The sequence below is a fragment of the Sinocyclocheilus grahami genome, unplaced genomic scaffold, assembly GCF_001515645.1.
Source record: "Sinocyclocheilus grahami isolate Dianchi unplaced genomic scaffold, SAMN03320097.WGS_v1.1 scaffold1225.1, whole genome shotgun sequence".
NCBI classification, from domain to species: domain Eukaryota; kingdom Metazoa; phylum Chordata; class Actinopteri; order Cypriniformes; family Cyprinidae; genus Sinocyclocheilus; species Sinocyclocheilus grahami.
This window is the reverse complement of record NW_015506404.1, coordinates 184,838-203,244: the sequence shown is the minus strand read 5'-3', so window position 1 is coordinate 203,244 and position 18,407 is coordinate 184,838. Positions and strand designations below refer to the sequence as shown.

Sequence of the window (18,407 nt, the reverse complement as noted above, 5' to 3'; positions counted from 1 at the left end):
CTGTTCCCATGAAGAAACAAACTTATCTTGGCTGGCCTGAGGGTGAGTATTTTTCAGCAAATTATTATTCTCTAAGGCGCACCGCCAATGTAAAACATTCATGTTTATCATGTATATCACATTTCAAAAAGTCACATGCTAAATTACTGCCATCTGGTCCTGAATCCCATTCATGTGAATAAGGTGGACGGCTCAGGCCGAGATGTTTTGCAGAGCTCCAGTGCCGTCATTTCAGCAGGCACGGACTGGATGTCCTCCAAAATCTCCCTGGCTCACCGGCTCATGCAGTTTTCCCTTTATCCCAGTCAAGGCCTCACTGTTTACTGTGAAGAGAAGAGAACGGTAAAATAATGTGGTCAGTTACAGTCATATTTAATAGCAGAAGAGTGTTAGAGCGCCAACAGTTGTATGCTTTTATTAAAGCAATCGTTACTATTGCTCACTGTTAGTGTTAGTGATCTAAACAAACGTCTAACACAAAAGTGTTTTAAGTAAGTGCAGTGTGCATTATCCAGCAGTGTTTGTGAATGATTCCTCAAATCATGAGTCTGCTTGAGAAGAGGTGTCTAGAAACCAGAAAATAACAGACTTGTGTACGCTTTTAAAAATAAAAAATTCACAGTAATGCCATTGAAGAACCATTTTTGTTTCTCCAAAGAACCTTTTAGAGATCTTTTTTCTTAGGGTGAAGAACATTTTAATCATCTAAAGAACCTTTCTCTCCTCTATAAAGAACCTTTTGTGTAATGGATGTTAAAGGTCCTTCAAGGAATCATCGATGCCAATAAAAACATTTTTTAAACTTTATTTTTAAGAGTGTAAGCAACCAATCAAAACACCTACTTTCAGAAAAAAGGCACAAAAGCTGCACTGTAAAAAATAGCCGTGAATTTAACGGTAAAAGACTGTAAAAATGCTACAGTAAAAACCTGTTAAATGGTTAACGGTCAATTACGGTGAAAAACTGTATTGGACATTACATGTATTGCACATTAATTTAACGGTAGTATACCATTTTTGTAAGTGAAAAAGACCGTATAATTTACAGTGAACAACAGTAAATTGACATTCCCAGAATTCCCTGCGTTACATTTCAAATTAGATTCTTTTTTGTTGAAATAACTATGTTTCTTCTTAGTTGTTTCTTATCAGTTGTGTATATGAGGGTTGTGTGTTACATCTAATGTTGTTAAATGAATGTTTATTGCATTATTTCAGTTTCATGTGTGTTACCATGATGGTGTTTAGTGTTTGTGTGAATGACGCTGTGCACCTTCTATATATGTTATTATTTAAAAGCTGCTTGTGATGGGCTTTGGTTCATCATGTGACTTTCTCATCACCTCCTGCATTTGGTGGTTATCAGTGTATTACAAAGGTACAAAACAGATTTCAGTACTTCAATAAGTTTGGTATATTAACATTATTTCAGTTAATGAAATTACGGTATTTAACTGTAAATTTAAGTTAAAACCGTAAAACCTAAAACGTTGCTACCGTACTTTTTGCAGTAAAATTCCGGCATCCACAGCTGCCGTTTTTTTACCGTAAATTTTACAGTGTGTCACTGGGACAGCACCTTTGAAAAATTTACACTTTTGTACTTTATTTACCCCTGAAGAGTGCATATTAATACTATAAATATACATAGTAGAACCTAAATATTACATTTTAGTACCTTTTTAAAAAAGTGCCATCCGAGTCACAACTTTTGTACCTTTTTTTCTGAGTGACAGCATACTGTAGAAAAACACTCTTTTGTCAGAAAATGTAAAACTATAGAAATTCTTCTATGTTTCTGACCATCTTCTCACTCCCTTCTGCAGGATTATATCACCTCATAAATTAAATTTAGCAATCACTGCAAGATACCGACTGTAAGAAAAAGTGACGGCATATTAGTTACCAAACACTGAGCTTGAAACTGGCACATTATCAAGAGGTGATCACGAAATCATCACCACTGCTAAGAAACTACAGTGTAAAACAAATGATAGCAATAAATCAGCTTAGAGAGATTCATTTTGTGTTATCTTATGCTGTCAGATTTCTACTTAAAAATTAAAATCCCTCCAATCCATCATTTAATGCAAAAAACATTATCACAGAAGAATGTGTTACACGTCAGAGTGAGCAACAACCTGCTTAAGTTTGGCATTCAGAGTGAATTATGCAGCTGTCTTCGTTGTATAGGATGCTTGTGTTTACTGCATAGTTTTACTTCAGATCTAATAATGCAGAACAAAAAGTCACAGAGAAATAGTTTGGAGCCAAACCAGTCCGTCCAACACATCGAAACCTGCTTCAACATATTACTGTGACTGTTCACCTCATCAAGATTCTCAAACCTTGGTCACACTGAATTTTCACACTCGTGCCATTCATTTACTCACTGTCCACCAATGATGGCACTAACGATAACAAGGATCAGTTATCTCTTGGACCAGTTTTGAGCACAAATGCCTTCCTTTACAAGCTTGCAAAGTAAATAAAAGTAACCTAGAAATATAAACGGAAACAGGTTTTAATAAAAAGTACCATTTCAAGCATCCATCTCTTCATAACTCTATCATTCCACAAATATTGTATAGTCAAAGACCCATGAAAATTTTTTTAAATAAATAAAACTTGGTCTGCATTTGATTTCAACAGAGGTGATGTGAGAGGAATGCTGGGGTATCCTCATATGCATAACACTAAATTAATTGGAGTAAATAAATGTTTTATCAGTGCATAACATTGAATGATTTATAAGTGTATTTATAATCAAAAAAAAAAAGTCTTTGTTGCACTGCATTTTCGGTGCATTTGAAGTTACCTTACATGCAAATTCACTCAAAAGAGTTATTTTAAGAGTTGCCTTCCTACTTTACAGCATTTGCATCGGGAGCGATTGTTGCTTACGCAGGCAGCACACTAGGTTTTGAAATCAGATTTTCGTCTGTGAACAGCAAAGCAATAAAACCCATGTCAGACGTCAACAGGTTCCAAAAACAAGATGAGGAAAGGAAAGGCAAGGGAGGATGTGTTTTACTGCTTTATCTGCAGGGTGAGAGCTTTTGTCTCGAGAGAGTAGTCAAAAGCAGTCTTTGGATAAATGCATCTGCTAAATGAATCCATGAAAATGTTAATTGGCTTCAATCAATACATTTTTTTCATATTTCACATTACAAAAATGTACAAGGATGTGCACATTGGCTGTTTGTTTAAAAAGAACACAGTGTTATGTTAACTGGTGAAGCTGGGTGTTTGGTTACTTGTGATTTAGTGGATGCTTTTTGTAAAGGGATTGTTGTTGGAACTCAATGAAGAGAGACCTAGAGTTAAGTGAATGTCCCAAACATGTCCAGGTCAAATTTAAGCCAAAAGAAAAAAAATGCATTAAGTAAATTAAGTTTCTTTTTACAGTAGCATTTTGATGACAATTAAGCACATTTTCTTTAATTTTTCCTCCATTCTTTAAAAAAAAATCTTCAATTATGATTATATTAGATGTTTTTTTTTACTGTATTAAATTGAGAAAATATTTACATTTAAAACTGAATCAGTATATATATATATATGTGTGTGTGTGTGTGTGTGTACATACTGTATGTATACATATAAAATTGTGATTATATGAAAAAAACTGAAATGACTGATTTCACAGTTTTTGTCCTGTTTTGATAGAGTGACCACTAGACACAAGCCTACAACACTTTTGATAGTTAAAGTGATCATTTGTGTGACAATTAAAGTCTATCCTTTCCTGGCACATCAAATAACTTTTACCTGTGGAGCTAAAACTAACATTATCAAATAATTCTCATATTGTTTCATCCGGATGTTGTATAATACATTCCTGGAGCCCTTCGACTGCTTCTTTCTAGGTGCAAAAGGTTTCACTACTCCATGAAAAGAAAAGAAGAACATCCTTCCTTTCGTCCTGAGGATATGACTGGAAAGAGAGCAACGAAGCAAACTATGACAATACCTGAGCAGGAAGGATTTGACTGCGCCCTACTTGAGGATTAATATTACTTACTAATGCACGTTTGGGAACCATTTCTAAATTTGAGGATGTGAGTGGTGCTTAAATGCGCATAACTCACCGATTAAAAATAGAAAAGGGGTGATGGACTAAATGACGATCTCTAGCAAATCTCTTTAATTTCCTGCCATGAGAGGGTCGCCAAAATAAGAACAGGAGCATCTCGCGAAAATCACTGAATTGGGAAATCAAATGGTTAACAGTCACACAAAATATAGAAATGTCTTAAATCAAAATCATAGTTATTGCATGAGATTTATTAATGAGGCTCCAGGGCCTCTTCGTTTTGCCATAATGCCCATTTTCTGCCTGATTTACGTTGTTTTTTCATTCTTTGTCACTAATAAAACAATCCCAGTCTTCTTATGACTTCCTTTCATGGACTGCTCCGGAGGGGGAAAATGCAGACTGACATCTATGAAAACTTCCTAAGTACAGCTTGTTTGGGCTGTGACACAGACTATGAAAGGAAATGAGGAGAAAGTCAAGTTCAGGGTGGGTCAGGGTGGGCTGCATTTTTTTCTTTGACTAACGCCAGTCTAGAGGTTATTACTCTCAGTCATCATGCACACACCTACAAACCTTCAGCACTATATCAAAATCTAAATAAACTCCTTTTGTTGAGGGCACTGCTATCCACCCATGTTTCACTGAAGTCATGGAAACAATGATATTGGAGAAGAATTAAACAGCCCTGTAGGATACTGAAAAATTAAAGGGTTAGTTCACCCAAAAATGAAAATTCTGTCATTAATTACTCACCCTCATGTCGTTTCAAACCCCTAAGACCGTCGTTCTTGGGAACATTTCAGTTGCGTTGCTGTCTATGCAGGGTCAGACGGCTCTCAGATTCCAGCAAAAACATCTTAATTTGTGTTCTGAAGATGAACGAAGGTCTTACGGGTTTGAAACGACATGAGGGTGAATAATTAATAATTTTTCGGTGAACTATCCCTTTAAGCGGCCGTTTCCACCCTTTGCCCACATGGAAAAAGGTGAAAAGAGTCTAAATCTATACATAGGTGTATTGAATTCATCATGCTGGTGTTTTCCTTATACTGTTACATGCACGCTTAATACAAACCCCATATTACACAACTGTAATGACGACTCTTATATTACAAAACATGCAAGTAAATCAAATTGTATTATTAGCATTATTACAGTTAAATGAAATGGTTAAGTGGCCCCAAAAAGTATTTGGATGCCTAAGTCACCAAAAACAACAACAACAATAACAACTTTGCATTAGTGCATTAATTAATCAAATCAAAATCAAAGCAAGTGCCATTTAAGTTAAGCATGACTTGGGTATCCAAACACATCGACCAAAAATCCAAACGGCATAATTTAATACAAAATCTCTCATGGCAAATTATCAGAACAAACATTTGAGTGTGTATATTTAGGAAAGGTTATTTATATAACATTTCACACCCAATTTAAGTGCTTCACATAATATATCATGCACATTTTAACAGTATATATATTTATAGAATGCATACAGTATTATTAAAAAGTTAAAACTTATAAATACAAAATATCAAATACAAATTCAATTAAAAAATGCACTGTAAAAAAAATAACGTTATAAATAAAGATTGCTGGAGTAGTATGTTTTATAAGAAAATAGAATTTTAAAATGTGTCATTTAGCCTAATTCCATGTGTTACTTGCCGTATCTTTATATAATTTGTGAAATTGATCAATTTTGAGTGAAAATTGTTTCACCACCTTTTTAAAAATAGCCTACTTAAACAAATTAAATGGGGTAAATCTATCTATCTATTTTAGGAGGGGTATAGCTTTACCAAAACATAGTAAAGGTTATTTATATAACATTTCACACCCAATTTAAGTGCTTCACATAATATATCATGCACATTTTAACAGTATATATATTTATAGAATGCATACAATATTATTAAAAAGTACAACTTATAAATACAAAATATCAAATACAAATTCAATTAAAAAATGCACTGTAAAAAAAACAACGTTATAAATAAAGATTGCTGGAGTAGTATGTTTTATAAGAAAATAGAATTTTAAAATGTGTCATTTAGCCTAATTCCATGTGTTACTTGCCGTATCTTTATATAATTTGTGAAATTGATCAATTTTGAGTGAAAATTGTTTCACCACCTTTTTTAAAATAGCCTACTTAAACAAATTAAATGGGGTAAATGTATCTATCTATCTATTTTAGGAGGGGTATAGCTTTACCAAAACATAGTTACGCGAAAAGGGGACATCTATTCAAGGTAACTCATTTGGAAATTAAATCCTCGAGATGAATATCGTGTGTCCAAACCCATGCGCGCCAGCAGGGTTAGGAAAAGAGAGAGAGAGGGAGAGGGAGAAACACAGTTAGTGATCTCTGCCAGATAACACGAACTTCCTTTAGTTTTTGGACACATGGATGTCATTATAAATGCGGCACGGCACAACTCGAACTCATGAGCGTGCTATCAACACGCTGGTCACTTCTCCGTAACTTCGTGAAGACCGTTACATAACGCGCCAGCAGAGATGAGAGACATCATAGGATTGGCGCTGGTGCTCGTTGTTCTGAGGGTACGCGGGGAAAACATCCATGACGGCTATTGTGTGGATGGAAAATGCTTCGTCTTCCACGTAGACAGTGCGAGTTTTGACGCTGCGCAGCTCGTCTGTCAAGAGAAAGGAGGACATCTGATGACCGTGCGCACCGAGAACGCGGCCGATGTTCTCGGTGGGTTGTTAAACGGCGCTTCTGGAGACTTTTGGCTTGGGCTGAAATACGCCGGCGATCAGTGTTCAAACTCAAACGATGGGTTGAAGGGATACAGATGGGTCACTGGAGACAACACAACCCAATACGTCAACTGGAAAAGCGACTTGGGGGTTTGTTCTCCACTATGTGTTTCTGTATCACAAAAAGTTCTCAAATGGACCGAAAGAGCATGCAATGACAGAATCGAGGGTTATTTGTGCGAATACGACAACCCCAGTTACTGTCCGCCGCTTAGCATCGATGCACCAGTCTCATATCAAACTCATTTCGGATTTACAGCAAAGGAAGAACTCAAAGAGATTCCCCAATTCACCAATGGGACACTGCAGCCGCTGAGAACGAGACACATTTGCTTCGAAGGCGAGTGGCTTAAAGCACCTTGGAGTTGTGAAGTTTTTGGTGGTGGGTGCGATTATAAGTGCATTCAGAAAGGGCAAAGCTACGCCTGCATCTGTCAGCCTGGGTTCGAACTCGACACCAACGGAGTCGCTTGCAACAAACAGGACGATGGCCCTTGCGCTGAATGTGAACACAAATGCACGCGAGCCGGCGATGCATTAGCTTGCACGTGTCGCCCGGGGTTTCAACTAAGTGCAGATGGCAAGTCTTGCGAAGAATGCAAACCCGGCTTTCACATTGAAGGTGGCGTTTGCGTGGATGACGACGAATGCGAGTCTGCGCCGTGCGAGCACGACTGCATCAACACCGACGGTAGCTATCACTGTGAGTGCTTTGAGGGATTTATTCAGTCGATGGAGGACATGCACAAATGTAAGATGCACTGTGAGAAAAACATCTGCCCAGCGGACTGTGATCCCAACAACAACGCCCAGTGCAACTGCCCCGATGGTTTCCTACTTGAAGAGCAATATTGCCTTGACATAGATGAATGCGATAGTGGTTACTGTGACCATGCATGTGAAAATACACCTGGAGGATTTCAATGTTCTTGCGATGAAGGATACGTGCTTGAAGACAGCACCAAATGTATGAGAGAAGACTTTGAGGGTTCAGGCAGCTCAACGCCATTTGATATTTTGATTCCTACGAGCAGATCTCCAACAGACAAGCCAGTGTCCATCTCAGCTGGCAGTCTTTTAGGAATAATGGTTTGCATGGTTGTTTGTATTCTTTTACTGGTCTGCCTCGCTCGCTGCATAATGAGACGGCATAGTAAAATGCACCATTACGACGTGGACAAAGGCCACCATGAAGTCTTCGATTTTCAACAGGTGATCATTGAAAAACACAGCCTACAGACATTCCCAAGTAGATTGAACTGAAATGTAAATAATAGCCTAAGGCTACACAATAGTAAATATTTGATTTTGTATGTAAACATAAATATATTAGACTTGGACAATGTCAGAAAGACTGAAACTTACCTTGCACAAGTTTGAAGTCATGAATGTCAGTATTGCTGAATGTTGTTGTTTGAAGAGAATAAATGCTATATTTTAATATAACGTAGAGAAAATTTCATTTAGCCTACAGTAGCCTATCTTGTTTCGTCCTCTCTCTCTACAATCTGTGTCCAAATATGAAGATAGACCGGAAAATAGACATGCATAGAGCAACATTAATAAACGTTTTATTTTTGCTAATGCCTTCCTACAGATGTTTCTGCTCGTCTTCTGAGTGATGTTGGTAAATGACCCCCTCTAGTGGGCAGTAAGGAACTAAGTGCAGTTACTAATTCATATAGGATTGCTCACGTGAAATAAAAATGTTGGTTTTATCTTCAAGAGTGGCAAGAGTTAATGCCCAGTCATTGCAGTTTCAGTTGACTAATCCTTGATCATTCCTGTATTGCACAATTGTATGCGATTTCTACGCTGTTTAATTCTTTGTAAATAAAGAAACGAAGATTCTGAAACTGATCTAAGACGACGTTCGAAATAACAAAATTCAAATAAAGGAGTTGTTACTGTTTAATGTTGCTACTAAATACAATGAACTGAAATGGTTGTAGTTTTCCAGAGTTACAGTCTTGAACTTGAAGAATTTACCGGGAAATGAATCATCGAGGCAAAGATATTTCCTATTTCAGAAATGTTGGGAAATACCAATGAAACGTAGAGAGAGAGAGAGAACGGAGGAAGAACTCATTCGGAAGGAACTGAAGCGAGAGGACGGATAGTTGTTTATTTGACGCTGTACGAGTCTTAATATTGCATTATTGAAACTCTCTCATTATTTCACACCAAAACGCAGGATTAGCCTAGTGAACGAACCCGGTAAGACGCTAAATTATTGCTCTGTTATTATTCATGACTTCGCAGGACAACTTTCAGATTGCTGCATGTATCCGATCTTTTCACTTCTCTGTGTTGCAGTAAATGCTTGGTTTAAAGTCAGTGAATCTTGAACTAGTTAACCAAACAGTGATTAAGATATACTTGGTACATTAACTTAAATAGAATTAACATGAACAGTCTCAAAAGACGAAATCATTTTTAATACTAAAATGCATGTTTTTTTTCCTCCACAGAGCTCTCAGAATGGAATATATATTTATTCTGATCCTTTTTGAATTGTGCATCAACACTGAAGTTGTGAAGTGCACGGTGTGTTCAGTTAATGGCCATGGCCTATGGCTTGTGCATAGGTGGAGGTCTTCATCATGTGCCAGAGCTGCCCACGCATGTCAATTATGTGGATCTGAGTTTAAACAGCATTGCTGAACTCAACGAAACATCTTTTTCTCATCTCGAAGGTCTAAAAGGCCTTAAAGTGGAGCAACAAACACCAGGACTTGTGATCAGAAACAACACATTTAGAAGACTCTCCAAACTAATATTACTTAAACTAGACTACAACCGCCTCCTGCAAACAGAAACAGGGGCTTTTAATGGATTATCCAACCTTGAGAATCTCACTCTCACTCAGTGCAGTTTCTGTTTTGTCTGGCGACGTCCTTAAACCTCTGGTGTCTCTAGAGATGCTTGTCTTACAAGATCACAACATTCACAGAATCCAGCCGGCATCATTCTTTTTAAATATGAGGAGATTCCACGTTCTGGATCTGTCTCACAACAAAGTGAAGAGCATCCGTGAAGAAGACCTCCTCAGCTTTCAGAGTAAACATTTCATGCTTCTGAGTCTGACCCTTGCCTCCGTGACACTGCACGACATGAATGAGTACTGGTTAGGATGGGACAAGTGTGGAAACCCGTTTAAGAACATGTCCATAATGGTATTGGACCTATCTGGAAACAGCTTTAAAGTTCCTATGGCAAAGCGGTTTTTTTTTATGCAATCATTATTTAAGGTCTCATTCTCAGTAAGAGTTACAACATTGGCAGTTCTTTTGGTCATAACAATTTCCCAGATCCAGACAAATTCACATTCAAGCGTCTTGAGCAGGGGTGCCCAAACTCGGTCCTGGAGGGCCCGTGTCCTGCAGAGTTTAGCTCCAACTTTCCTTAACACCCCTGCCTTCAAGTTTCTAGTATGCCTAGTAAGAGCTTGATTAGCTGGTTCAGGTGTGTTTGATTGGGGTTGGAGCTAAACTCTTCAGGACACTGGCCCTCCAGGTCCGAGTTTGGGCACCCCTGGTCTTGAGGTTAGTGGTGTTAGGTTAGGGCGATTTGTCCCAATCACATATTTTTGCTTTGTCCAATTCAGTATTTAGTCTTTTTTTTTTTTTAGATCTAGAGCAAATTACGTTGGCACAAAATGAGATCAACATTATTGAAAACAATGCATTTTTGGGTATGACTAATCTACAAAAGCTAAACCTGTCCAACAACTTCCTGGGTAGTATTGATTCCAGTGGCGGCTCGTAGGGGAGGCCCCTCCAGGACCGAGTTTGGGCACCCCTGGTCTTGAGGTTAGTGGTGTTAGGTTAGGGCGATTTGTCCCAATCACATATTTTTGCTTTGTCCAATTCAGTATTTAGTCTTTTTTTTTTTTAGATCTAGAGCAAATTACGTTGGCACAAAATGAGATCAACATTATTGAAAACAATGCATTTTTGGGTATGACTAATCTACAAAAGCTAAACCTGTCCAACAACTTCCTGGGTAGTATTGATTCCAGTGGCGGCTCGTAGGGGAGGCACAGCTTCCCCATAATTTTGAGATGAAAATAACGATTTAATGTTAATAAAATTCACAATTCATTTCAGTTCATGTCTCAGAATGTGTATTTTTTGTTTGTAATTTCACAGTTGTAATACCATAACGTGAAAGCGCCGCTTTTCTATCGCGAATGTGCCGAATCTGCTGATGTAATTACAACCGCTAATGATAGAGAAGAGTAGGGGGAGGCCGGTGGAGAGCTGAGCTCTCCTGCCTCCGATGGTAAAAAAAATTTGCCAATCACCATCTAGTGTTCACTTTCAGCGCTGAGGAGTGTTGCGAAAAGAACCCTGGTAGAGGTGTTTATCAGTTTGAACGTCTGCCGCTACGCTGATAATGTACCAAGTAGCCTACTTATGATGAGTCGTGATATTGAATATTTGATCGCCAACAGTGTGCCTCCTCTATTTTAAAACCCACAAGCCACCACTGATTGATTCTAAAACATTTCAGAATCTAGAGAAACTTGAGGTGCTTGATTTGTCTTACAACTATGTAAGGGTGCTTGGAGATCAATCATTTCTGGGACTCCCAAATTTACTCAACTTAAATCTAAGAGCCAGCTCTGGAATCAGTTCATGAATTTGCAACCCTAGCAAACCTGAAGAAACTCTACTTGGGTGAGAACAGAATTTCGTCTTTGTCTATTTTACCCAACATTTCTAAAAATCTCACGACCCTTGACCTGGAATTCAACTGATTAAAGGACTTGTCAGATTTGTACACTATACTACGGGAATTTCCAAAAATAGAAAAAATCTTTCTTTGAGGTAACATGTTTGTCATAATCAGAGACAAATAGTGGTTTCAGACAAACTGCAACTCCTTAATCTCGAGCTTTCAACAATGCAACTGATCTGGTCAGAAGGAAAATGTTTAAATGTGTTTAACAATCTTCACCACAGCTTTCTCTGGCTTCCAACGGACTTCAGTCGATTCCCAAAGACATTTTCAAAGACCTTACTTCTTTGATCTTTTTGGATTTGTCCTTCAACTCTTTGAAGCACCTTCCGAATGGCATATTCCCTAAAAGTCTTCTGATACTTAAACTTGAATACAACTCTATTTATTCAGTGGGTCCAAATCTCTTTAGCACCCTCAGCCTGATGAAAAACCAGTTCCGTTGTGACTGCAGCCTAAGGGATTTCCAAACATGGCTAAATCAAACCAGCGTAACCGTTTTTCACTCCACTGAGGATGTGACATGTGCCAGTCCTGAGGATCAGTACATGGTTCCAGTTGTGAGATCCGGCATACAATGTGAGGATGAAGAGGATGAGAGAAGCGCTGAAAACTGAGGCTTGTGCTTTTCATTTTCTGTTCTGCACTGATCATATCACTCACTGCCTGTGCCATCATTTATGTCTGTTGACGGGGCTACCTATCCTGATCGATTCTTGTATGACGTGTATCTTTGTTTTAGTTCCAGTGATATTAAGTGGGTAGAAAGAGCACTTCCTGAAGAATGGTTGGTGCTTAGAAACCTTCACCCTGGCTCAGTGCAGGATGCTCGAAGGAGGTTGAAAACAATCCTGAAGCAGTACATGTTCATGCAGACACGGCCGTGTAACTGTGAAGGACTTTGTATGGACATACCTTTCTTTGCTCTTGGTGAGGTTCTCTCATCCATCCTACTGTGTTTAACCTGCTTAATAAATTAAGTCTATTAAGTTTGACACCATGCTGAACTGTATATATATATATATATACAAGTTTATTTTGCATCATCCAAAATGTGCAGTAGCATGAACTTCTTGGTCAATTTGTGTTAAAGTCAACGGAACTGTGACATTACAGATACATCTTTAATTAGATGAACAGATACCTGCATTAACTGTAATTGCTTTAAATAATGTACATATTACATATGTAAAGAGTACACCTTTTTAATTTTTATTTTCATGCCGTTTCACGATGGCACATCAAGTTGAATAAATCATACTGTGTGTTATAATTCACATGTGTCCAAATACCTGTGTGACAATACTTGGTTTTTAAATAAAATGTGACTTTTAATGATAATTGTACTACAATTACTGCTGTTTGCATTCAGTTATTTGAAGAAACCTTGGCATACAGCAGATGGTTACTGCTAAAAAGGACAAATCAGAGAACAAATATATATAATTTTTACAACTGGTACCAATTCTTTGAAATTCACCAAATTTTATGTTATATATTTAAATTATGATTAATAATATTATTACTACACTGGATAGCAGCCTTTATTGGTACACCCAATATTACCAAATAACACAGAAAATTTGTAAAAAAAAAATATATATATTAAAAAAAATTTCACTATCTTTGTTAAAAAAACAACAGAACAGATCCTAATTTCTCAGATGACAGATACACCGTACATGTCAAGGACACGTGACACTTAACAGAATACTTAATTCTGCATGTATTTCTTTTGTGTGAAGTCACATAAACTGACTCAACATACCTTTCTTTGCTCTTGGTGAGGTTCTCTCATCCATCCTACTGTGTTTAACCTGCTTAATAAATTAAGTCTATTAAGTTTGACACCATGCTGAACTGTATATATATATATATATATATAAGTTTATTTTGCATCATCCAAAATGTGCAGTAGCATGAACTTCTTGGTCAATTTGTGTTAAAGTCAACGGAACTGTGACATTACAGATACATCTTTAATTAGATGAACAGATACCTGCATTAACTGTAATTGCTTTAAATAATGTACATATTACATATGTAAACAGTACACCTTTTTAATTTTTATTTTCATGCCGTTTCACGATGGCACATCAAGTTGAATAAATCATACTGTGTGTTATAATTCACATGTGTCCAAATACCTGTGTGACAATACTTGGTTTTTAAATAAAATGTGACTTTTAATGATAATTGTACTACAATTACTGCTGTTTGCATTCAGTTATTTGAAGAAACCTTGGCATACAGCAGATGGTTACTGCTAAAAAGGACAAATCAGAGAACAAATATATATAATTTTTACAACTGGTACCAATTCTTTGAAATTCACCAAATTTTATGTTATATATTTAAATTATGATTAATAATATTATTACTACACTGGATAGCAGCCTTTATTGGTACACCCAATATTACCAAATAACACAGAAAATTTGTAAAAAAAAAATATATATATTAAAAAAAATTTCACTATCTTTGTTAAAAAAACAACAGAACAGATCCTAATTTCTCAGATGACAGATACACCGTACATGTCAAGGACACGTGACACTTAACAGAATACTTAATTCTGCATGTATTTCTTTTGTGTGAAGTCACATAAACTGACTCAATTTCCCTGAAGTCCTGAGGCTAAGCTAAATAATTGCACACTGCAGGAGGAAGTGGTTTTATCTGAGAAACTGGAAAAAAGCAGACAACTTTAAAACAAAGCACAATGAGTCTTTCAATTGACCATCACAGACATTTCTGAAGTTTGCATGTGAAGTATAAAAAAAATTTATAGGTGAAACATTCCAATCAGCATCAATGAAAAAAGTGCATGATTCAAATACATACACAACACACAAAATATATACAAGTTCATATGAAATGTGCAGGAAAATAATTCTGATTATGTTTTTCTATTCCCATGAAAAAGTGATGGCCTGTGGCCAGACATTAAAAAAATAATCTAAAACAGATGTCACAAATAATACAAGCCATTGGGTCAAAATAGTGTCCTCTTAAATCAGACAAAAGTTTTCCTTGACGTCATGTCACAATTCCCATGCACATAATGTCAAGAAACTCTTTCAAGTCAAGAAACAACCAGTTGCTTTTCTGTGCTAAATCTTAATATGGTAATACGTTTTGATATCTCGATCTAACGCTCTAATTTTAAATGTTAGCATAAACTCTCAGATGAGGCTTTTGAATGAATGGCAATAGTAGGCACAGTGGTTTTTGGCTTGTGAAACTCTACAGAATTGCACTTCGCTTTTACAGTCTTTTTAAAACAGTTACATTTTTTGGGAGATACAGGCTCTGCCCTTTCATTATTGTCTTTGTTACTCAGATTGCATTTGACACTTTCTTCTGGTACCACTGGAATCGCTTCGCGAATCTCACGACTGTCCTGCAGCAAAACACAAGTGCCATTTACTTTTGTGTTTATATGGTTCCATGGTATTTTTTGAGGGGTCTGGGAATTTAATGCTAGGTCCCCTGTCTTCTGTGTATCGTGATTAACAGTACAGACTTGAGTCGTGTCAGGTAAAGCACAGCGCTGAACATCTGGAAACTGAATGTGAGCTGGAAAGTTCTGGCTCTCTGGTAGAGGTGAATTGGGGCCACACACATTTATGTGATCGTCATGCACTGCAGTATCGGACAACAGTCCCTGATGCAAAAGGTGCACTGCTTGCATGCTGTAGCCCCCGGGGAAACATCTGTGAGGGGTTGGCCTTGATGTTTGGCTCTGAGTGCAATGTTGGAAGTGGCCACAGTTTACGAAGCAGTCAGTGGGAGTGTGCGTTGTATCCCGTGAGGACTGAAGGTTCTGACCCACAGGTAAGTGATTGGTCTGTTTAGCAGGGCATTGGTTGCTGCAAGGATGGTAAGGAGTCCTTTGTCGCCCTCTCATATACTGATGCATGGAGTTCTCACAGGTGCACCTTGTACAATACGCGTATTGATGAAGATGTGAAAGTTCAGCTCCTGGTAAGCCATTTTCAATCTCAGGACTGAGTTCTCCTGGGTCGGTGCAGCTTTTCAAGGTTGAGTGATGAGAAGTGATGCCATTATGCAACTGCGTACATGCTCCCTGTTCCTCATCAGAAGTCTTTTCCTCATTCCTGACATTCAACGCCAAGGGCTCAAGCTCATAGTGTTCGTGTCGACCCTCACTTCTTGCGTTCTCAATCTGGTACTTGCTTGTGTAGCAAGCACTGGGTTTACCTTGACTTGGATTAGATTGGTTTTCAGATGTGCGCTCTGAAAAGGCATAGCACTGGAGTTTCTTTGGCAAAGGAATCTGTCCACAGGTGCCCTGAGGTCCCAAACAGTGACACATGCATTGAAAGAAAAATGTAGCAAATGCCCAACTAACGCACATGATTAGCATCAGAAACGTGCCCAGTTGAGTGTAGGCCAAAACTGTGGATGGCATCATCATCGCACCGGCTACAAAGGTTGTGAGTGCTGCCATCGCTATAGCCGAGCCCATTCTGCTCAAGGAGAATACCACCTTTCCTTCCCTGTCTGGTTCTGGTGCAAGGCGGTACGCCACTCCATAATGGACAGCAAAGTCCACAGAGAGGCCTACAGCAACTGAGATGGTCACTGATTCAAGCACATTTAGTTCCCAACCCAAGAGCACCAGCGACCCAACTGTGACAAATATGGTTCCGGCGATGGATATGATGGCATAGAGGCTGATGATGATATTCCAGGTGGTCAGGAGCATAACACTGAAGGCCACTACCACCGCCAGTGCCATAGCGATAAGAGTGCCATCCGATAGGCTGTCCTGTAGGTCGTAGAACTCCAGGTTGCTTACAAACCATCCATAGCTCAGTCCTTCAGGAGCATCCCTCAGCTCCTCCTGAATCCAAGCATCGACTTCTCTGTAAAACTGATGCATCTTCTCATACGCCAGAGTGAAATGGTAGGTACTTTGAAACTCAAGCACAATTGCTCGAATTGTGTCATTGATGTCAAACCTTGGCCCTGGAGTCTTGCTGTCAAGGTGGTAGATAGTGCTTCGGTCAAGCTCCATAATTGCCCGTTTGATGCACAACTCAAAGACCTCTTGCCGGTAAGGGAAAGTGGATTGACTACAACATGGATAGACGGAAGCTTCTTCACAGTCTTGGTTTTCCATCCATTGCTTAAAAGTCTCCATGAAGCAGCTCGTGAAGTCTTGCTCCTCAGACTGGAACACGAAGCTCTGGTTCCTAAGCTTCTGGCAGAAGTTGAGAATCCATACCTGACTTGCAGGACTCGCAATGTTGAAGGTTGTGTCGAGTGTTAGTTTACCCTTATTTTTTGGGTTCAGCGGATCTCCATTGTCAACTGGAGTAACTCCCCAAATGATGGTGATTGGCATGTGGAGGTCTTCCCCATGGTTGACCCGTTCGAACATGAAGAGTTTTTTGTACTCCGCATCATAGCGTTCAAAGGGATGCGAAGAACGGAAAACCTGAAACTCCGACAGCTCCAGAGAGGGCAGTTTCATTTTGGGATTGACGCAAACAACGTAGGCTCCACCCACCGTCATTGCCAGAAACCACAAGAGCCACAAGTAGCGCAACTTGATCACGATGCAAGGCAAAACTTTCTCAAACAATATCCGAGAGGCCTCCGAGATGCTAAAAAGACACTTGTTGACCATCTGGCACAATCTTGTCCAGAACAGCGTAGCACCCTGCGTCTGGTGGTGTTGTGACCGAGAACATGTAAAGAGGTTGACCAGGTACCTTTCATGTAGGACCACCACAGCCGGCAACCAGGTGACCATCAGTATGTAGTTAACCAGGATAGCAGTACCAGCGTACACACCAAAGCATCGAATGGCAGTGATGTTGCTCACGTAGTTGGCATAGAAGGCAGCAGCTGTGGTGAAGCTGGTGACAAACATTGAAAGCGCCGCATGCTGAAGCGTCACGCTTACCGTTTCAGAAAGTTCGGAATTGGGTTTGTCAAACTTTGTGTAGTTCCAGACGTCGCAGAGCACAAAGGCATCATCGGCACCAATTCCAACAAGTATGATGAGCGCAGTGAGGTTCATAAAGGGGAAGAACTCAAAGTTGAAGACCACACGGTACAGGAAGTACGAGACGATCAGCGAACTGATAATGGCAAACATGGTCATAAGAGTGATGAACATTGATCTCGTGTAGATGCACATGACTACCAACACGATCACAATTGCTATTGCGGGATACATGGTATCTGTCAGAAGGTAGTCCTGAAATAAATTGTGTTTGATGCCAAATTCTATTCCTGTGATGGTCGTGATCCCATCCGAGGAGTTCCAGTTCTCAAAGTTGTCCAAGTAAATGTTCATCATTGTTTCTCCTTTCTCCGTCGGGGAGAAGAGCATACTGTACTTGAGGTTAGGTGGAAGGTAGTCCGTGTTCTTTGGATTCAGAAAGTCTTTGTCCACCAAAAAGTGAAAAATCTGATATACGGCGTTGTATTTTGTACACTTCCGTGGCACGTTGCCACATTTGAGGTCCTTCTTACGGGTCGTCATGTCCCAGCACTCAGGACCAAGAGTGCCATTGTGGTAATACTTTGCACAGGAGCGCAGGATTTTTAGGGTGTGGGAAACATCTTGCTCTGTGATTTTTTGGCAGGATGACTTGTTAGTAAGGACGGCTATGTAGTTCCCAAGTGTCCAGCTGGGACAGCATGAGGCAGCAGTGGTGCGCTGACACAGATCCAAGTATTGGGGATGGGAGCGAATCTATAGGACCAGACATGAAAAACGCAAGTAAAACACCCATTTCCGACATCCCATTATGCATCTGCAAATGGTATAATCAATATATGCAATGCAATATTACAT

At 38.9% G+C, this 18,407-nt stretch overlaps 1 protein-coding gene and 2 pseudogenes across 2 annotated transcripts in view; 2 read left to right on the top strand and 1 right to left on the bottom strand.

The window, feature by feature from the left end:
• Positions 1-6,396: 6,396 nt before the first annotated feature.
• Positions 6,397-10,131, top strand: LOC107568222 (toll-like receptor 5; annotated as a pseudogene).
• A 1,505-nt stretch (positions 10,132-11,636) lies between these two features.
• On the top strand, positions 11,637-12,338 carry LOC107568223 (toll-like receptor 5; annotated as a pseudogene).
• A 2,015-nt stretch (positions 12,339-14,353) lies between these two features.
• LOC107568221 (protein dispatched homolog 1-like) overlaps positions 14,354-18,407 on the bottom strand; it is a 67,094-nt gene continuing 63,040 nt past the window's right edge. For both annotated transcript variants that reach the window (XM_016254158.1, XM_016254157.1), the window contains exon 8: positions 14,354-18,305. In XM_016254158.1, coding sequence (XP_016109644.1) covers positions 14,742-18,305 — 3,564 coding nt within the window. In that variant the 3' untranslated portion in view covers positions 14,354-14,741. The remainder of the gene's footprint in view (positions 18,306-18,407) is intronic.